This window comes from Chiloscyllium plagiosum, chromosome 5 (assembly GCF_004010195.1).
Source record: "Chiloscyllium plagiosum isolate BGI_BamShark_2017 chromosome 5, ASM401019v2, whole genome shotgun sequence".
In the NCBI taxonomy this organism is placed as follows: Eukaryota; Metazoa; Chordata; class Chondrichthyes; order Orectolobiformes; family Hemiscylliidae; genus Chiloscyllium; species Chiloscyllium plagiosum.
In genome coordinates this window covers 84,223,165-84,245,962 of record NC_057714.1, presented here as the reverse complement: position 1 = coordinate 84,245,962, position 22,798 = coordinate 84,223,165, and the positions used below count along the sequence as shown (strand labels likewise).

General features: G+C 39.9%; 1 protein-coding gene across 8 annotated transcripts in view; it reads left to right on the top strand.

The window, feature by feature from the left end:
* Positions 1–22,798, top strand: part of mpp7a (membrane palmitoylated protein 7a) — a 429,268-nt gene that overhangs the window by 170,175 nt on the left and 236,295 nt on the right. For 7 of the 8 annotated variants that reach the window (XM_043690504.1, XM_043690506.1, XM_043690505.1 and 4 more), the window contains one exon: positions 14,082–14,200. The exons of the other annotated variant lie outside the window; for it this stretch is intronic. In XM_043690504.1, coding sequence (XP_043546439.1) covers positions 14,082–14,200 — 119 coding nt within the window. The remainder of the gene's footprint in view (positions 1–14,081; positions 14,201–22,798) is intronic. 8 annotated transcript variants of the gene reach the window in all.

Here is a 22,798-nt window from a genome sequence, read left to right as displayed (position 1 = left end):
TTGAAGTATAGCACTCGCTCTCTATCCATTCAATTCCCTGGTGACTTTGAGTGAATGAAAGACTGTGCTTTTAGCTCACATGGAATATCCCATCTGTATTCAACAATATTATGTTAACAGCTTGAAGCAGTTCCTTGAATACCCTTGTGTTTTTCCTTGTGGTATAGTGTTGAGCCTGCACCCTTTGGTGTGTTTTCATGGTCTTGTCCATTAATGATTATGCATTTCTTGATGAGATGGTCCAATGGGCTGAGGAGTGGCAGATGAAACTTAACTTGGGTAAATGTGAGATATAACCTTTTGGGAAGGCAAACAGGGCAAGATTTGTACAGTTAATGGTGGGACCCTGGAAAGTATTGCTGACCAAAGTGACCTCGGGATGCATGTACGCAGTTCCATGAGAGTGGAGTCGCAGGTAGACAGGGTGGTGAAGATGGTGTTTAGCACATTTGCCTTCATTGGTCAGAACATTTGAGCATAGGAATTGAGACATCATGTTGCGATTGTACAACTCATTGGTGAGGCCACTTTTAGAATACTGCCTGCATTTCTGATCGCCCTTCCCAAGGAAGGCTGTCATTAAACTTAAGAGGGTTCAGAAAATATTCACAACAATGTTGCTGTTTCTGGAGGGTTTGAGCTTTAGGGAGGGACTAAACAGCCTGGGGCGTTTTTCCCTGGAGCATCGAAGGCTGAGGGCAGACCTTACAGAAATGTATAAAATCATGAGGTGCATGGATAGGATGAATAGACAAGGACTTTTCCCCAGTATGGGGAATCCAAAACTGGAGGGCAGAGATTGAAGATCAGAGGAGCAAGATTTAAAAACGACCTGAGGGTTCATTCTTTCACAAAAATGATGGTGCATGTATGGAATGAGCTGCCAGAGGAAGTGGTGAAGGCAGGTACAATTATAATGTTTAAAAGGCATCTGGATGGGTACATGAATAGGAAGGATTTATAGGGATATGGGCCAAGTGCTGGAAAATGGGACAAGGAGAGATTGGGATGCCTGGTTGGTGTGGACAAGTTGGACTGCAAAGTCTCTTTTTCCTGCGTACACCTTTTGAATTTAAGCTCTGTATGGCTGCTGATGCTGAAAAATGCTTTGTCAGTGCAGACTCTGTCTTGTCTCTGTCATCATCCATGGCTCAGTGACTTTGCATGCTTCACACGTGGAGAAATGTTGACTCCCACATGTGTTCTAGCTTCTGGTGAAGCTCCGCCTCAAAATGAGTGGCTTCTTTAAATTTGTGTTGATAACTTTTACTTCTCTGTAAAATTTATAGTTTGAATTTCAAGAGCCTGATGTTGTGACAGGGCGCCTTTTGATCATGTTGTGCACAAACTTTAGTTTTCGTGTAACTTCAACAATTGTGCCAACCATGGAAACGGTCATTATCATCTTAAATGGTGAAGCACAGTCAATGGACTGAATCGCCTATACCACCTCTTTTCTGTGTTTCTATTATCATCTTATGTTCCATCATGTATTGCTTTACTTTATAGTGTTCCTGTGATCACCTCGTAATGTTTCATTTTGTTAAGGGAGTTGTACAAATATGTGTTGGTGTTTGGGAATTCACATGATGAGTTCCACAATAATTAGTTAGCAATTGCGTACAATCAATAAGTTTTGGGACTTGAGAACATTTCTGGCATCTTTTTGTGTAAGTACAAATGGTACTGAAAAGTATTTTCATGAACTCTTGACATATATTTGAACTCAAGAAGATGGATGTAGTGATTGTAATTAGGTCAGCGAGGTGGATATCATGGAATATGAGTTCCCTGATTGGGGTTGTTAATCTGGTCCAATCTGGGAGCTCAGGCTGACAGATAAGAATAAGTGACACCGTTGGGGCCCATGCATAAGGGATAATACGTCTGACTTTGGATCAGAAGATTGCAGGTTCAAGTCCTGCCTGGCTTGAGTGCAATTGGCAACTTCTACACATAAGCACTGCCCTTTATCTGTCTTTGCTTGTTAATGCATACTGACCGCATGGATGTTTTCCTGATAGTGGAATGTATGGAGTAAAGTTTTAGCACAGTGGCTACAAAAAAAGAACAGGATTGCTATTCATTAACTCTGTTTACTCTGAGAGCTGGCTGTGAAGGAGCTGGAACAGTGTCAAGTACTCTGCACATGTAAATAAAGGATAACTTGGTGATGGGATAACAGCCTTTGTGGAGCTATTTCCATGGGGTTACACTGCCATCTGCAAATTTACCTTTATGCTCTGAGATGCTCAGTTATGCATTGTTTCTTTTCTCATGCTGAAGTGTTCTATAAAGTTAGGTGAAGCTGATCTGCTCCACTGCACCACTGTGCTGCTAAATAATGCTGCTGTTACTGTGTATGCATTTCATAGACATGGCCTTTCTCTTAATAAATATTGGGTGTGAATTTTCTAAGGTAAAACTTGAGAATATAAGTGGTGCTAATGCAGAACTTAGTGAAATAGTGGTGAGAGTGTTGAATCAAGTAATTTAATATAAGTGGCGAAAGTGAAGACTGCAGATACTGGAGATCAGAGTCGAGAGTGTGGTGCTGGAAAAGCACAGCAGGTCAGGCTGCATCCGAGGTGCAGGAGGTTCGGCATTTCGAGCAAAAGCCTTTCATCAGGTTTCTCCGCCTCCGCTGCATCTGCTCACAGGGGGACCAGTTCCACCACACATCACATCAGATGACCACCTCCTTCAAATACCTCGATTTCCCCTCCCACATCGTCCTTGATGCCTTCTAGCGCATTTCATCCACTTCCTGCACCTCTGTCCTCGCACCCCATCCCTCCAACTGAAACAAGGACAGAAATCCCCAGTCCTCACCTTCCACCTCACCAACCTCCGTATATACGTCGCATCATCCTCCGCCATTTCTGCCACCTATAAATGGCCCCCCCCAACCAGAAATAAATTTGCCTCCCCACCCCTATCTGCTTTCTGTGAAGACCATTCCCTCCGCGACTGTCTTGTCAGGTCCATGCCCCCCCATCAACCATCTTCCTCTCCTCCTGTCACCTTCCCCTGCCACTGCAGGAATTGCAAAACCTGTGCACACACCTCACCCCTCACCTCCATCCAAGGCTCCAAAGGAGCTTTCCACATCCATTAGAGTTTTACCTGCACTTCCACACATGACATTTACTGTATTCCTTGGTCCCGATGTGGTCTTCTCTACTTTGGGGAGTCAAGACGCCTACTTGCAGAATGCTTCAGAGAACATCTCGGGGCCACCTGCACCAAAACACCCCACTGTCCTATTGCCGAATACTTCAATTCCCCCTCCCACTCCGCCAAGGGCATGCAGGTCCTGAGCTTGCTCCATCGCCATACAATAGCCACCCGACGTCCGGAGGAAGAATGCCTCATCTTCCACCTTGGGACCCTCCAACCCCATGACATCAATGTAGATTTCACCAGTTTCCTCATTTCCCCTCCCCTCAACTTATCCCAGATCCAACCTTTATCTCTCCACCCCCTTGGCTCACAAGCCTCATTCCTGATGAAGGGATTTTGCCTGAAATGTTGATTCCTGCTCCTTGGATGCTGCCTGACCTACTGTGATTTTCCAGCACCACACTCTCAACTCTAAATTAATATTTTGCTTGTTGTTCAGTCACAAGAATAAATCTTTGTTGTGTTTTTGAAGCAGTTTTATTCCAGTTCAAGGAGTTGGGATGATTTAAGACTTTGCAATGAGTGAGAGTGCTGCTGGGCTGTTTGTATTTATTGCCCATCTCCATATCTGGCATTGCACTGCTAATGACATTTCAGCTGCTTGAGATGGCTGAATTGTGTGCTTGGTAGAATATTTGTTTAGTTAGATGTCAATGTGCTGATCGTGGAAAGTGCCAATTGCATAGCTACTGCATAGTAGCATGAGACAGCTTGCTTAACCTGCAGTTAAAATATTTGAGATGCTTTACCTGTGCAGTATATTCTGTGGTAAATGGAGCATTTCTCTGATCCAAAGTGAGTTTTTGATTTACTGCATGATACACAGCGAACAATGATTTAAACAGATCTGAAATAAAAACAGAAATTACAGCAGAATTTCAGCAGGTCTGGCAAAATGTGTGGAGAGAAAGCAGAGTTAACTTTTAGAGTTCAGTCACTCTTCTTTGGAATGGATCTGATCAGGATAGCCAGTGCTCCACAGGATAGCTTTGCATCTGTTTCTCTATCAAACTTACAAGGCAAGCAAATGTACAATTTAGCCAGTCACTCAGACTGTTAGTCGTGAAAAACTGGTGCCAAATGGAAGATTGGAACCCTGAAGAAGGATTACTGGACTTGCAACATGAATTCTGTTTCTTCTCAATAGATGTTGTCAGATCCACAGGTATATAAGGACTATCTACGAATAGGTTGAACGCACACTCATTGAAATTTAGTAGAATGAGAGGCACAATTCTCAGGGAACTTGATAGGATAGATATGGAGAGACGATTTACCCTCAGATCAGAAAGTATAATCTCAGATTAAGGAGTCATAAGAAGTAGGAGCAGGCGTAGGCAATTCAGCCCTTTGTGCCTTCTCTGCCATTTTAACATGATGGCTAATCTCATCTTGGACTCAACTCTACTTTCATGCCTACATTCCATAACCCTTCAACCTAAAATTAATTTAAAATCTGTCTATCTCCTCCTTACCTTTATTCTATGTCCCAGCTTCCATTGCACTCTTGGTTTGTGAATTCCATAGATTCACGACCTGAAAAGAGAATTGTAGAATTTCTTCTGAGGATAGTGAATCTGTGGAATATTTTACTGTAGAGGGCTGTTGAGGCTGAGACAAACAGATTTTTAGTCAGTAAGGGGATCAAGAGTTTTGGGGAAAAGGCAGGAAAGTAGATTTGAGGATCATCAGATTAGCCATGATTCATTGAATAACAGAGCAGACTCAGTGGGCTGAATGGCCTACTTCTATTCATATGTTTTATGGTCTAAAAATGAAGTAATTGGCCCTGAAGAAGATACTAAGACTTTGTGTGCCATCAAAATAGGTCAGCCACTGACCTGACCTTGAGAAGCTTGTATTGAATTGGTCCTTTGAAGACCATCAGTTTCGTAACACTGCCATCAGAACTGCAATATCTATAAACACACTTCAAATCAAACTCTCAAGCCAGCAAAGATTTCAGACTGAGGGCTAGTTGATGTAACCACTTTTAAGAATGGAAATCTCTCTTTATTGAAGAAGATTGTTCAGAGCTTGCCAAACGACTTCAGTGACAAAATTACAAATATTCCAGTGATGCATCTTCAAAGAGCAGAAAAAGCACAAGTGACCATTCTTTGGGAACATAGATAAAATGTTTATAAAGTCTAACAGACAAATGAAAAGTGAAAAGGCAAAAGAAATAGTTCTAGTGAAAGCTGCAGAAGCTGAGAGGACAAGATGATACTCGTCTATATGGCTGACTGAATGAAATTAAACTTTATAGTCAATTTCAAATGTAAAATCATGCTGCAAGTCAAATGTGCTGCATTCTGTAATAATGGTTGCATGGATGAAGTTACTGATTGATTGTAGACTTGGCATCCCAGTGGTATACATAAAGAATACAGCTTGTTAGTATAGCATGTATTCATATCCCATAAAAACCAATGACTTCAAGAGGTTCCTGTGGGGGAAACAAAATCACGCATATTGCGCTCTTCAAAGGAGTCTTTTATCCACAGTGCAATCTTTGGATCATTCTCTCTTTCAGGGATCATTTTCTCACTGAATGGAATATAGGCAAATGGTTGATGGAGGGAAATAAATTTTAAAAAAGCATGATTCCTTTATGATTTGTGTAATTTCATCACCAAATTGTACCATACTCTTGGTGCACTATCTCTCCTCAGATCATTGAGAGAATATGGCGATAGGGGTTTGGGATAGGCAAGGGAGTTATCACAGTCAGCAAAGTTAGTTGTGCTGGGCATGAATTAAACTAGAATTTGAAGTTGAACAAAGATAACATTTAAAATGACTGTGAACACTTGCCATTGAGCTTTCGGCTTCAAAGATGTCCTTAGATCATGACAACAAAGTAGGTGTGAATTTGTTGGAATTGTGCTACTCCATTCCAATGTACTTAATAAAGGAGACACATTGAATCAGGGAGAGCCAGCTTCTGCTGCTAGTTGCAAAATTCAGGCCACTACAGTGTTTTTTTTTTCACTTTTGTACTGTCCAGCATTGAAATGATATTTGGTAGGGCGATGGGAATCAATGCAAGGGTGTCCGAGAAAGAAGAATGAAGGGCAAGATCAAAAGACAGAAAGGGGGATTTAAAAAAAGTGGCTGGCAGAGCATTGAAATGATATTTGGTAGGGCGATGGGAATCAATGCAAGGTGTCCGAGAAAGAAGAATGAAGGGCAAGATCAAAAGACAGAAAGGGGGATTAAAAAAAAGTGGCTGGCAGAGAAATCATGGGCCAGGATTAAGCAAGGCCACAATGAAAAATCATGCGGATGGGACAATCAAGTTAAACAGGGAGATTTTAAGGCTTTGCGCATTAATATGTGGACCATTTGCAGTCAAGTAAAGTAAATGATTTAATCGTGCAAATGGATGAAAACAGGTATTCAGTGTTCAGGAAGGACAGACAAAATAAAGGTGATGGAGTTACTTTGCTGGTTGAAGAGGAAGTTAATACAATAGTGAGGAAAGATATTGGCTCCAGCAATTTGGAATCTATTTGGGAATAGCTGAGAAGCACGAAAGGTTAAAAGAAAAACATTTGTAGGGTTGTATGTCGACCCTCAAACTGTTGGGGTAATATCAGGAATACTTTTAAATAGGAAATTAGATTTGCATGGACTAAAGGAACATCTATAATTATGTGTGACTTTAATTCATAGATTGAGCAAATCAAATTAGTAATAATACTGTAGAGGTGAAATTCCTGGAGTGCAGATGGGATGGTTTTCTGGACCAGTACGTTGAGGAACCAACTGGAGAACAGGCCATCCTCGACTAGGTATTGTGAAATGAGAAAAGAATAATAGTCAGTGTGGTTGTGCAAGGCTTCTTGAGAAGGCAAGCACAAAGAAAACTATGAATTGGAGACCAGTCAGTCTGACATTGGAAGAGGGGAAATGCTGGCATTCATTCTAACAGATTAAGTAGCTGATCACTTAGAAACAGTGACAAGTTTGGACAGATTCAGCATAGATTTATGAAAAGCAAATCATGCTTGATAAATCTACTGGAATTCTTCGGGGATGTAACTAGTAGAGTTGATGAGGATGAACCAGTGGGTGTGATTTATTTGGACTTGCAGAAGGCCTTCAACAATGTCCCACATAAGAGATTAGTATGTAAAATTAAAGTGCAAGGGGTTGGGTGTAGTGAATTGACACTGAGAACTGGTTGGCAGATAGGAAACAGAGTGGAAATAAATCTGTCTTTTTCTGAATGCCAGTCAGTGACGTGTGGGATTCTGCAGTGATCAGTGCCAGGACCCCGGCTATTCACAATATTTATTAATTATTTAAATGATGGAAATAAATGTAATATTTCCACATTTCCATGACACAAAGCTGGGTGGTGCGTGAGCTGTGAGAAATATGGGGAGATGCTTCAGTGTGGTTCAGACAAACTGAGCAAGTGGGCAAATCCATGGCAGATGAGTATAATGTGGATAAATTTGAGTTTTCTACTTTGGTAGCAAAAGCAAGAAAGTTGAAAGGGTATGAATTGAGAGAGGGAAGTGTCCAATGAAACCTGGGTGTTCTCATTCACCAGTCACTGAAGATAGGCATGCAGTACCAGCAGGTGGTAAATAAAACAAATGATATATTGACTTTCATAAGAGAGGATCTGAGTACAGGAATAGCAATGTATTGCCACAATTGTACAGGTGTTGGTGAGTCCAAACCGGAATATTGTGTGCGTAGTTTTGGTCATCTCATCTGTAGAAGGGTGTGCTGTCTATAGAGCAAGTGCAGAAAGGCTTAGCACACCCACTTCTGGGACTACGTGACATATCAGGAGAGGTTGAATCTATTCTGTACTGGGCAGTTTCTAGGACCGAGGCAGAACCAAAGAACATACACCTTGGTCATTTGCTGCAACTCAACTCCGAGGCTTTATTCTGAAGCTGTGCCCAAGTCACCACAAACCTGTAACCTTGCAGATTAATTACCTGTGTTCACATGACTCACCTTTCAAAGGGACATGGTCTCCAAATAATATAAGCCAACCGTATTATATAACATGTTTGAGATCACATTTGCTGGAGTTCAAGAAAATGAGAGGGGGTTTCGTAGAAACTTATAAAATTCAACAGGGTAAATACAGGAAAGATGTTCCCAATGTCCAAGAGAGTCCAGAATCGGGGATCACAGTCTAAGGTTGCTGAGTGAACTATTTAGGACTGAGATTCGACATTTCTCCACTCAAAGTGGTGAGTCTGTAGAATTTGCTACCATAGCAAGCTGTCAAAGCCAAAACATTGATTTCAAGAAGGGACTAAAGGGATCAAAGGATATGCAGGAAAAGTGGGGACAGGCTATTGAGTTGGATGATGAGCCTTGATCATGAATGGTGAAGCAGATTCGGTGTGCTGAATGGCCTATTCCAGCTTCTAGTGTTTGTGCTTTTATGTCATGGAGCATCAAAGGTTAATTAGTCTGTATTGTTTTTTTTGTCTGGATGAATTAACTATTTCATTACAGATATAAATCAACTTTCTTTATTTTTACTTTTTACTAATTTAAATGTCTTTGATTTACTTCTATTAGCGTCAGTTTCTGTCTCTTCTCGCGATGCATCTTGCAGAAAGCTTGGCTATGACTGAAAATTAGCTTCAGTGAAAACAATGAGGCTGACATTGAGCAGTTCATGCCATTCTACGATTGTAAAATTTCCAAACTACAATCTGGTGATAGTTGCAAAGGTTTTAAATATAACTGGAGAAATGTAGCCCCTTCTCATTCTTAGGTTGTGTGGAACATGTTGGCTGCATACTCTCTCTCTAGCTGTGATGGAGTCCACAGATTACATTGTCAAAACAAACTCCTGTCAACAGTTGTTCGAAAGTTTTGTTATTTATTGAGTGCTGTTGCTGTGATCTACTTGGGTATCATGCCTAACATTGGATATAGAAAAGTTTTATCTCCAAAACAACTGCTCGTGCTCTGGATAGTGGTAGTAAATTTATTCTGTCATCTATTTCTTCACTATTAAGTCAAAATATGCACTTGAGACAGTGTCAAAGATCATTGGTAGAACAATTATAGCAACGATGTATGTCTTTATTAAATTGGGGATCTCGCTGATTAATTTGAAAAAAAAAATTTTTTCTCACCAGAACATTTTGTAAAGTTATTCCAGTTCAGACAATGAGGAATTTGAATTTAAATTTAAATTTCAACTCTTTGCAATGAATTTCCAGCAACTTGAAACCAAAGTTATAAATTAAAAGAATGTTTCTGGCCATTTACCCTGTTTAACTGTGAGGAATTTTCCTTTCGGTGAACCAAATTTTACTTTCATTTTGGACGGAATTTGATAAGTATCCAAATATTTCAGAAACGAATGTGATTGAACCAATCTGAGAGATTTAAAAAAAACTAAAGGTTTAAGCAGCATTCACAAAAATTGAAATTTTAATTATGTACTCGGATTAAGGGAAAGATCATGGAGTCATTTCTCTTAAGATTGTGGCATTAAATATTGTTATTACCAAATTTCTCAGTGGAATAAGCATTCCCCATTCTACTTCAGAATTTGTCCATTTTAAATTAAACTTTTTAACAAAATGAGTTTGTCATTAAAATTGATGTTTAAAAAATTGTGCAAGTGTGATTAGTGCAAGATGAGAGGCAGCGCAAGAAAAGACTTGTGAAAAGAAATAATATTTGCAGAAGCCTGTTGTAAATTACTTGTGTATTGCTTACATTTTTATTTGGCCAGCATTTAGGGGCTGTCTATAATTTACATTGCAGGAAAGTTTCAAAAGTTTCATGTCTACAAAGAAATATTGTGATGTGCTTTGGGTCACAATTTTATTTTTGTAATGTTTCGGCACACATTCTTTTGAGATGACATCCATTTTATAGAGTCATAAAAGCATCATACTTCAAGCAGTTTCTGTTGTCTCCATTGCATGCTTTGTGGTGCAGTTTTTTTCATCACTTGGTTTTATTTTTTTTTCGAAGCTTATAGCTTTCATAATAGTGAACTAACTTTCTAAACTAAAGCCTGATATTTTTCTGAGTCTTGCACCACTCCAACAGTAGCTTTCACTAAGTTTTTTTTATTTCCAACCTTCTCAGGATTCCCTGGTGCTAGCAATATATTTGATTATGTAATTATCTGTCACAGCATGGTAAACATTTACAGATATTAAGGGCATTTTCAGTCACATGACCTCGTTGACTCAGATTACTTAAATATGTAGGTAAAAACAATGACTGCAGATGCTGGAAACTAGATTCTGGATTAGAGTGGAGTTGGAAACGCACAGCAGTTCAGGCAGCATCCGAGGAGCAGGATTCTCCACTATTCAGGCTCTCTGCCTGTATTCCTGATGAAGGGCTTTTGCCCGAAACGTCGATTTTCCTGCTCCTCGGATGCTGCCTGAACTGCTGTGCTTTTCCAGGACCGCTCTAATCCGTTATTTAAATGTGTAGAATGGTTCTCATACCTACTGATTGTAACCAGATTAAAAGGAGCCAAAGTACATTCTTTATGTATTAACAATGTACTTTTCATATCCAAGAAGAATTCATGGTACAATGGAAAGTGAATCTAGTACATTCCTTAAGTCTGATGTACTTTTGTGTTCTGCTATCGTACAGATATGAAGCAAAACATGTGTGCAACAGGTTAGGGAGGCGACGGTCTAGTGATATTATTGTTATACCAGAGACCCAGGTAATGTTCTGGGGACCGGGATTTGAATCCCGCCAAGGCAAATGGTGGAATTTGAATTCAATAAAAATCTGGAATTAAGTGTCTAATGATGACCATGAATCCATAGTTAGTTATAAGGAAAAATCCATCTGATCCATCCTTACCTGGTCTGGCCGACATGTGACTCCAACAGCAAAGTGGTTGACTCGTAACTGCCCTTTGTGCAATTAGCCAGTGATGCTCTCATACCATGAATGAATTTAAAAATGACATGATTTGGATTATTTATTTTGATTTCTTGCTATCTCTCTAACAACAATCTGATATTAACCAGTCTGTTGACCTTGGTATTCCATTCAGTTCTGAGCTTTTGGCCACCTGCTCTTGCCGTCTCTATGACAGCTTAGTTCAATTTCCATAACATTACTCAACTTCGCCCAATTGGTTCATCTGTTGATCAGGCTTTTGTTACCTCGAGAGTCAACTCTTGGCAAGTTTCTACATTCTATTCTTCTTAAACCAGAAATAATTCAGGACGCTCCAGCTCATTTCTTAATTTGTAGCATGTGCCCTTCTCCTATCACTCCTTTGCTTGTTGACCTATGGTGGCGTCTGATCAAGCAACATCCTGATTGTAAAATTCTCATACTTCCTTTCAAATTCTTCCACAAATCTTTTCCAACCCCCACAACCTTCTGAGGTGTCTGTGTTCTTCTAGTTCTGATTTCTTGACCCTTCACAGTTTTAATTGTTTCCACCATTGGTGTTTTCTGTTGAGTTGCCTGGACTCTAAGCTCTTACCCGTCTGCCTCTCTAACTTGCTTTTCCTCCTTTGATGTGCTTCTGATAATTAACTTCTTTAACACGTCAGAATGACTTCTTTGGTCATTCATCCAATATAATCTCATGAAGCTTAGTATCAGTCATGTTTGGTTTTATACTGTTCTTGTGAAGTGGTTAGCACTGCTGCCTCACAGTGCCAGGGACCCGCATTCAATTTCAACCTTGGGCGACTGTCTGTGGAGTTTGCATGTTCTCCTGGTATCTGCGAGGGTTTCCTCAGTGTGCTCCGGTTTCTTCCCACAGTACAAAGATATGAAGACTAGGTAGATTGGCCATGCTAAGTTGTCTACCATGTCCAGGGATGTGTAGGTTAGGTGGATTAGCCATGGGAAATGCAGGGTTATAATGATAGGATAGGCGGGGTGAGTCAGGGTGGGATGCTTTTCGGACCGTCACTGTGGACTTGTTGGGCTGAATAGCCTGTTTCCACCTTGTAAGGATTCTTAGAATTCGAACACTCTTTCTCCCCTTTGCCAAAAATATGCTGCAACTTGACTTTAAATAATGCCAGGTTACCTCGCTAAAGAGGGCCTGAGCTTTCACTGTTGCTTTACTATTTTGGCTCGTATTGATAGAGTGTGCCTGACGGATGATTGTGCTTTATGCTATCTGTTCCACTGGCTCTTCTTGCCCCTTTCAGAGTAATATTATAAACAAAAACAATTTCCAGTTTGCTTCAGTTCCAAAGAAGTTACATTTACTCTCACCATTAATTAAGTTTCTCTCTCCACACATGCTGCCAAACCTGTTGTGTTTCTCCAACATTTTATTTATTTCAGATCTCCAACATCAGCCATACTTTACTTTTATTTTATGCTACATAAATACGATGTGCTGTCAAGCAAAACTTCAAAATTATAGCATCTGGAAAAATTTAGTTTATTCCTGTGCGTTGTTAGCATATTTTCTAACTTGATTTGGCAATAGTTTGACACCTTGTACATGTCATACTTTAGGAACTGGTTTCACTTCAATATTTAAATTTGTGGACGCCTTTCTTAAAACAAGTCTTGGACCAAGCTTTTGGTCACCTGGCCTTATTTTCCTCCTGTGCATTGCTGTCAGTTTTTGTCTGATTATGCTCCTGTCAAGCACTGTGGAACGTTTTACAATATGTAGAGCTTCTTGTGCAGCTTGTTTTCTTGCTATGGGAGTGTTCAACTTCAATAAATCAATGGAGATTGATCACACACAACCTTTAAATTCTGGGTGGTTGCTCCCTGTACATGATTTGTTTTTTAAAAATGGTTTAAAATAAAATAAGTGCTTCTTGGAACTTGTGTTCCTTTGAGGGGACAAGTGTCCTTTTGTTACTTATGTAATTGCAATACTGTGAAAGGATGATGATGATGACCTAGTGTTGCCACTGAGACTGTCATTTTTCCATGTCTGATCTGCTTCCATGATGGTTATGACTTTGAATTAAGAATTAATTAACTGGTATTAAGAATTGAATTAACTGGTACCCTCAAGCTATTGAAATTCATTTCTGCCTTTTTCTACAGCAATTCAGTATTAAACACAGAACCAGAAGGGAATAAAATTGGTCTTGTAGTTTTACTTTTTAAAATTAAAATGCATAGAATCTAGAGTTTCTATTTAATCATTGTTTAGGCTTAATTTATATTCAGTTTTTTTTATGATTTTGAGAAAGTTGTGGATTAGAAACCGACCCTGTTAATTATGTAATGTCCAGTTCAGTTTCTTCTCAACAGCATAAATGTGGAGATCGCGATGCATGCTTACATTGAGGCTGACTCTGCATTCGCTATTGTTTTTATTCCTGCACACCTAAACTATGCGTCAGCATTTAGAGGTTTTTTTTGGTGAATAGTTTATGATAAAACAATTTTGGCAACCACAATCAAACTGTTGCAATATGGGGATAACGATTTATTAAATAATGGTTCACTGGAGGCCAATAGAAACTGCCTTTTTTGGTGGACTCTGGCTGGGTGAAAGCAACAAATTGCCCTTTTAGCCTGTGTAATCCTCTTGGGAAACCAAACATATGCTGCAACTTGACTTTAAGTAATGCCAGGTTACCTTGCTAAAGGGGCCTGAGCTTTCTCTGTTGCTGTATTACTTTGGATCATATTGATAGAGGGTGCCTGATGGATGATTGTGCTTTATGCTACTGTTGAACAGTGTGCTACTGTCTGTCTCTTGGAGACTGATGGGGAAACATGCCATTTGTAGTTGAGACAGTGCCTTTTGTAACCTTGGGCATCTCCAGAGATTAAGTTCTGTTTCACAGCCTGTGGGTTTCCTCAATTTAAAAAATGAAACACTCCATTCAGGCAGTTGAGAAACAAGTGTCACTTAAGTAGATGATTTCTGTTGCATTACTCTTATTGTATTTCATATTTATTCACAGGTCTGTATGAATTGTTGGCTTCCTTGCCAACCCAGCTGCAGTCACATGTGAACAGCCAGGAAGATCTGACCTTCCTACGGGATATGTTTGGTGAAAAAAGCCTTCATTCACTAGTGAAGGTAACCGCAGTGTAAACTAACCAAGAAAGCATATGGAAAAATGTTTTGGATATAAACTGGTCAACTAACCACCATGTTATTGCGAGTTTAAAAACAAGAAGCTTTTTATTCTGAATATTGCTTGAGTGGAAGTTGTTTAAAGAGGTACTTCCCAAATTGCATAGATAGTTAGTTTAATGAGGTGATAATCTGTTACATTGCATTAAATTAGCCAAAGTGTTGTTTTGCTGAAGTTGGATTTAATTTATCAAAATCTATGAATCGTTGCACAAAGTATTGAAGGAATTGCCCTGTGCTTCTCGAAGTAGTGGATTAGTGGATGATCTGTGACCAAGGCCCCTCCATTCCTTTTCTGAAGCATCTCCTAATCATTTAATCTTTCCCACGTCCAAAAATGTGCTTGACTTCCACCAAACACTTCCCCGGAGCAATGTGGCTCAAGTCGGGAACTCAGCCAGCTGAGTTGGAGTTAGAACCTGGCGTTCCTTGCTGCTTAATATGTTTGTTAATTCTCTGACACATTGTTGACTATACTACCTTGTATGAGAGGAGAAAATTTCCAGTGTTGATCCTTAACACAGTAATTCTGAATGATGCATGTAATTTATGAATGCGTACAAGAATCTAATATTGACAACAGCTCCCTATTTACGTCCTTTGTTTTGTGCACATCTTTGCTCATTGTTTCCCCAACTATTTATTTCTATATTTTGATTGAATGCTTGTTGCTTGAACTAATTGCATCAATAAGCTGTTGTAACAATTTGAGAATAAAAGAGAATAAAAAAAATTACAAGAATCCTTCAGCCTTCACTGCATTTTATAAATGAATCCCAACATAGAATCAGATTAAGTAACTTCCATATTATCAAAGCAATTTCTTATTTTAAATCAAGTGTTCAACCAATTGTCTAAATAAAAGATTGCTACTAAATTGTAATACCCTATAACAATTTGATTCTAAATAGATTTATGATGTTGATTTAATTTATTACTGTCACGTGTAGCAAAGTACAGTGAAAAGTTTTGTCTTGCGTGCTTTACAGGCACATCATATTATACAAAAGCATATGGGTAACAGAACAGAGTGCAGGATACAGTATTACAACTGTCAAGAAGGTGCAGAGAAGATCAACATTACCATTTAAGAAATCAGTTCAAAAGTCAGATAACAGCAGGGAAGATGTTCTTGAATCTGTACCTGTATACAAACTTTCATACCTTTTGCCGGGTGGAAGAGAGTACAGCCAGGGTGGGAGGGTTCTTTGATTATGTTGGTTGCTTTCCCGATGCAGCAGGAAGTATCGATGAAGACAATGGATGGGAGGCTGGTGTACATGACAGACTGGGCTGTGTTCACAACTCTCTGGAGTTTCTTGTTGTCTTGGGAAGAGCATTTATCACACAAAGCTGTCATGCATCCAGATAGAATGCTTTCTATGGTGCAGCGATGAAAATTGTTAAGTCATTGTGGACATGCCAAATTTCCTTAGCCTCCTGACGAAGTAGAGAGGTGATTGTGCTTTTTTTGACCAATGTCAATGTGGGTGAACCAGGACAGTATGTTGGTGATCATCACACCCAGGAACTTGACACTCACAACCATCCCTCCATCATTACCATTAATGCAGACAGGGGCTTGTCCTCCAGTCTGTTCACTGAAATCACTGACTGGCTGTCTTGTTTTGCTGATGTTGATGAAGAGATGGTTGTCTTTACATCATGCCAGCAGGCACTCTATCTCCAACCTGTACTCCATCTCATAGTTGTTTGACATCTGACCTACAATAGTGGTGGTGTCAGCAAACTTGTAAACTGAGTTGGCGTAGAATTTTGCCACATAGTTGTGAATGTATAAGAAGTCCTTGCGGGGCACCAGTATTGTGGATTATCATGGAGGAGGTGTGGTCGCTTATCCTTACTGACTGCGGTCTGTTGGCCTGGAAGTCAAGAATTCAGTAACAAAGTGGGGAGCAGAAACTTAGGTTTTCAAGTTCGGAAATGCGTTTGTTTGGAATTAGTGTTGAAGGCAGAGCTGAAGTCAATAAGTAGGAGCTTGACATACGTATCATTGTTTTCCAGATGTTTCAGGGATGTGTGTAGGGCCATGGAGATTGTGTCTGTCATGGACCTGTTGAGCCAGTCGGCAAATTGCAAGGGATAAAGGCAGGCTGGGAGGCTGGAGTTGATGTGGGTCATGGCCAACTTCCCAAAGCACTTCATGATTGTGGATGTCAAAGCCACCGGGTGATCGTGATTGAGGCACACAACATATTTTTCTTTGACATTCGGGTAATGGTGGTATTGAAGTGGGGGTTACTTCAGATCATAGTAAGAAGAGGTTAAAGATGTCTACAAATACTCCTGCCAGCTGGTGACACCATCAAAGCCAGTGTGCTGAGACACTGAAATTTGTAAGTCAATGCGAGGTGCTGCATTTTAGGAAAGCAAATCTTAGCAGGACTTATACACTTAATGGTAAGGTCCTCGGGAGTGTTGCTGAACAAAGAGACCTTGGAGTGCAGGTTCATAGCTCCTTGAAAGTGGAGTCACAGGTAGATAGGATAGTGAAGAAGGTGTTTGGTATGCTTTCCTTTATTTGCCAGAGTATTGAGTACAGGAGTTGGGAGGTCTTGTTGCAACTGTACAGGACATTGGTTAGGCCACTGTTGGAATATTGTGTGCAATTCTGGTCTCCTTCCTGTCGGAAAGATGTTGTGAAACTTGAAAGGGTTCAGAAAAGATTTACAGGGATGTTGCCAGGGTTGGAGGATTTGGGCTAGAGAGAGGCTGAACAGGCTGGGGACGCCCTGGAGCGTCGGAGGCTGAGGGGTGACCTTTCAGAGATTTACAAAATTGAGGGGCATGGATAGGGTAAATAGACCAAGTCTTTTCCCTGGGGCCGGGGAGTCCAGAACTAGAGGGAATAGGTTTGGGGTGAGAGGGGAAAGATATAAAAGAGACTTAAGGGGCAACCTTTTCACGCAGAGGATGGTACATGTATGGAATGAGCTGCCAGAGGATGTGGTGGAGGCTGGTACAATTGCAACATTCAAGTGGCATTTGGATGGGTATAGGAATAGGAAGGGTTTGGAGGGATATGGGCCGGGTGCTGGCAGGTGGAACTAGATTGGGTTGGGATATCTGGTCGGCATGGACGTGTTGGACCGAAGGGTCTGTTTCCATGCTGTACATCTCTATGACTTTATAATCCTCGTCTCATTATACCTGCAATTGCAGTTTAGCACTTCAGAACCTTCATTTCCCATTCCTTGAACATATCTAGCTACTTGGATGTTGTACATACTGTTATTTAAACATACACCAATAGATGGGGTAGCAATGCAGTAGGAGGCACATACCTGATGTGAGTTTTGAGGAGAAGAATATCATTAATTACTTAAATTGCCTGAAGTTTAAGGATATGTTGTGATGCGTACAAAAATCCTATGCTTTTTGTTTGAAATTTCTTATTGGTGAAGAGATGGCTATAGACCTGACTTTGTTCAAATGCGGATGTCATAACACTTGTTATTTTCAGCCAGCATTTAAGTTGCAGTTTAGGATGCTCAAATAAGAGGGAGCAGAATTGTTTTTTTTCCCAACAGGAGGTATAAAATGAGACAAATGATCACTCGGTGATGAGAATAAATGGAAATAAGTACAAATGTATTTGGAGGCAAATGTTTGTATTTTAAAAGCTGTAATAACAAGTACGTTGAGGGAACATACTTTGTTGAGTTTAATAGAATTTTCCTGCTTTAAATTCTCATTCTTGTACACGTATTCTCAAAACCATAATGTTTCCTGAATGGTACAGGGTGCAAATAAGCATTTTTTTTTTGAGAAATTTGCTCCTTGACGAGAGAGATATCTTGTTAATGGATTTTCTGTAATTTCTAGCTATTGAGAGATGACTTGACAAAGCTATTTCTATACTCTTAAACCATCTAATGTTAAAATAAATCTTATGGCTCTCGTATCTATTATTTACTCTGATGTATTGGTGACCAAGCTGAACATTTTAATCTCGACCATTGTACTGTTTGAATGTGATGTCCTACCATCTTGGCTGCAAAATATAGTATTAAATCTGTTTTTTTTTGTTCTATAGTTGAGTATCATGGCTATAAATTACAATAACTAACCAAAATCTGGGTCTGTTGTACTTGAAGTTTTTTCAACAATTTCATTTACTTAATAACTTCCACACCCTATGGATGTTTCAAAACATTTTACAGCCAATTGAATATTTTTGAAGTGGTGTCACTGTTGTAGAATTGTACTTGCCAACTTGTGCACAAGAAACTTCCATGAGCAGCAATTTGATGATTTTTTTTTCTGACATCAGTTGAGTGATGATTGTTGGCCAGGATACTCTGAAATAGGGCCATGGGATCTTTTATTCCCACCTCACAAGTCGGTCAGTTTAACTTGTTTTCTGAAAGACAGTGACTGATTTCGTGCAGCTCTCCTACTTGAGTAATAAAGTCTCAATTCTGTGCTCAAGTCTCGAGACTGGGACTTGAGCCGAAATCTTTTACCTGGGAGATGAGAATGCTTTTCTTGTTCCTCAACTATTTTGAAGTTCCTCGTCAAACTTGTGGGTAAAGCATTTCCAAATCACAAGGTGCCTACTCGTGTCTTATTGTATTAACAATTTCAGATTCTGTGCCAGGGCTTTCCTTTAAGAAATTTTTAGTAGTTGAAATACAAATTTGTTAAAATTATGTTGTATTGTTTATTTTCCAGATACAATAATGCTTCAGTGCCATTTTAAGGGTAGGCTGACTTTGCGAAATTAAATGTGATTTCATATGCATTGCCATTGTCATGACATGGGAACCTGACATACTCCCGCTGTTCCTCAAGCTCTCACAAAATGTATAAAGTCTCATTAAACCACCAAGATGACCAAACTGCTGATAAAAATAATTCAGGACAGGTTTTGACATGAACAGAAAATGAATCTATTGTAACACATTTAACTTTAACAAATAGCAGAGGGAAAAAAAGGATTCCAAATCTTCTACTCCTGCTCTTAAGCAATGAATATGGTCTCTATCTTGTTTCTGCTATACCAAAATACAAAAGATAGGAGTCAGACAAGAACATGGTTGAACTGATGTGGCCTCAATTCCACATTCATGCCTATCCTCTCAATTTTTAGTCAAGAATCTATCTGCTTCTGCTTTAAAAATATTCAGTGACCCTATCTCATGGTCTCTGAAGTTGAAAGTTCACAGACATATGCCTCTAAGAGGGATAAATAAAATTCTCCTAATCTCATATTAAATGGGAGAGCCCTTAATGTTAAAGCATCTCCCTTCATTCAAGTCTCTCCCATAAAGGAAACATCTGTTCCACATCTATACCCCAACTGTTTTAAACCTGGAGAAACCTTGTGATGATATCACAGATTGGCATGAATAGCACAATATGGGTGAAGGTAATTAGAGGATGTGTGGGAGATGGTGAGAGAGAAGCAAGTGGAGGATTGTCTCAAAGTAACAGTAAGATTAGAACCTGGTTTCATCTTCAATTACCATGTACAAGACCTTTTGTATTTAGATGCAATAAACTAAAATATAAAGAAGCTCGAGTCTGGAGACAGTTCTTGACCTTGCTTTCTCCTTGACCACACTGTATTAAACCCAAACTCATAGATGTGGGCAAAAGGCCACACAACAAACACTGTCAAAACTCCTCAGGATCTTACATATTTCAGTAAGATCAACTCTCTCTTCTAAACTCCAGTGGATACAGGCCTGACCTGATCATCTTTCCTTGTGAGATGATCTCCTCATCCCAGGAATCAGTGAAGTGTTGCTTCTCTCAACTACTTCTAATGCAATTATCTCCATTCACAAAACATCCAAACTGTACATGGCAGTTTTCACGTGGCCTCACCGATGTCCTGTATAAGTGAAGCAAACATCCCTACTGTATTCCAACTGTTTTGTACCAAACACCAACATTGCATTTGACTTCCTAATCACTTACTATACCTGCAAATTATCTTTGTGATTCATGTACCAGGACACATACATCACTCTGCACCTCAGAGTTCAGCAATTTTTCTCCATAGGTTATTTTTCTGTTCCTCCTGTCAAAGTGGACCAGTTCTTGATTTCACATCTGCCAAATTTTTGCCTGCTCACTTGATCTTTACAAATTCCTATTGTAGATTTGTTATGTTCTCTTCAGAAGTCTTTTTTTTGCCCTACCCATCGTTGTGTGATCAGCAAATTCAGTAGCCATAATAATGCACATTTTGTTGCCGGTTGTAAATAGCTGAAGCCCCAGTGCTGATCCCATTCATTACATCTTACCAACCTGAAAATGCTAACTTTCTTATCATAGAGCATTTCACTGAATCCCTACTCTGTGGAAGCAGGCCATTGGCCCATCGGGTGAACAACAACTCTGTGAAGAGCATTCCACCCAAACCCAACGACTACTCTATCCCTGGAACCCTGCATTTCCCATGGCTAATCCACCTGGCATGCACACCCCTCCATAAATACCTTCTGACTTCTTTGACCAAGCCAGTTTTGTATCCAACTTACCAACTCACTACAGATCCCATGTGATTTAATATTCTGGACCAGCCTACCATGAGGGATCTTGTCAGATGTTTCAGTAAAGTGCATGGTGACAACATCCACTGCCCTACCCTCAACCATCAGCTTTGTTATTACGTTGAAAGCTCAATCAGATTTGCGAGACAACGTCTCCCTTGCACAAAGCCATGCTGACTAGCCTTAATAAGTCCATGCTTTTCCAAGTGCGCAAATTGAATGGCAAAGCAGACTTGATTGGCTGAATGATCTCCTTCAGCTTCCATGCCCTGTGGTCTGTCTTCTACCTAGAATTGCATATGCTGTGAGATGATTAATTATTCCTGTCTCAGTGCACATTAGCAGATATAGAATAGACATTTATTCTGGATAGAACTAAATGATGTGCTCAGAATCTGAAAATATTTTATATGAGCTCACTTTCCAAATTATCTCTGCAAATCTGATTCACTTTATCTATATATAGATGAAAATCACCCGAAATTATCATTATTACTCCATTAGAAGTCTTTATTTATTTCTGTCAATTTCCAACCCTACAGTGTGGATGCTGATGAACAGTGGGGTCCCATAAAGCACTGCCAGAAGTGACATCTCACCTTTCATGTTTCCTAACTCCCATCTAAATTCATTCCACATATTGATCTTCAAACGAAGATTTCTGTTGTGACAATGCCATGCTTTTTGCCATTGCTACCGTTCCACCATCTCCTAACTTCCTGTCCTTCAGTCAAAAAACGGAAATAGCTGGAGAAACTCAGCAGCTCTGACAGCAATTGTGAAGAGAAAACAGAGTTAACATTTTGGGTTCAGTGACCCTTCTTCAGAACCATATTTCTATAATATAAATAAAAACATTTTATTTATAATTGAGGTATCAAATCATCCACTTTGTCACAAATGCTGCATATATTCAGGTGCAGTCTTTAGTTCCGTCTTTTTAGTATCTTCACAACCTGCAGCCTTATCAGTAATTGCACAATATTTGTAAACTCTCCCCTTTTATTCCATGGTTCTGATTGTTTCTGCACTTCTGTATTGCTGATTTAGTTTGTCCTCTCACTTCAGTTTATCACAGTGCTGTCATGATTTTGTTGCAAGTCCGTTATGCAGCTCATCAGAACATTTAGTCCCAGCAAGGTTCAAGTCATGAATATCTCAACAGTTCAGTCCCTACATTCCCCATTACTGGTACCAGTGTCTCATCAATTGAAACCAATTTCTCCCATGTCAATTTATTGAACCATACTTTTAATTCTTTAATCTTACTGACTTAAAGTAAAAGCCAGTTTGCTTTTACTTTAGGAAATAATCCAGAGATTCACATCACAGATTTGAAGTTCTTATTGTTGAATTTGGAAGGATTAAGGCTCTTCTGCTGCTTAGCTGCTCAGTTGCGTAGCTGTGTGACTTGCAGACAGACCTACCTGTCCCCTGACCGTGGACAACATTTCTCTTAGCACGTTATAAGCCAACTGCTAGTCTTATCGAATCTCAGGGGGGGTGTCTTGCTCTCTCTGTACTTTTAAGCTCCACTCTGGGTCTTTCTGTTTCTGCATGAAACCGTCTCTCCCTGTTTCTGGCTCTCTCCCTCTGTTTCTCTTCCTCTGTGTCTGTCTGTCTCTCTCTCTCCCCCCCTCTCTATCTCTCATTCTGTCTCACTTCCCCTCTTTAAACCGTCTCTCCTGTTTCTGGCTCTCTCCCTCTGTTTCTCTTCCTCTGTGTCTGTCTGTCTCTCTCTCTCCCCCCCTCTCTATCTCTCATTCTGTCTCACTTCCCCTCTTTTTCTGTCTTTCTCTCTCTCCATCTCTTTGTCTCTGTCTCTCTCTTTGTCTGGATTAGTGGTGCTGGAAGAGCACAGCAGTTCAGGCAGCATCCAAGGAGCTTCGAAATCGACGTTTTGGGCAAAAGCCCTTCATCAGGATTTCGAAGCTCCTTGGATGCTGCCTGAACTGCTGTACTCTTCCAGCACCACTAATCCAGTCAAAGAGAGAGACAGGGACAAAGGGATGGAGAG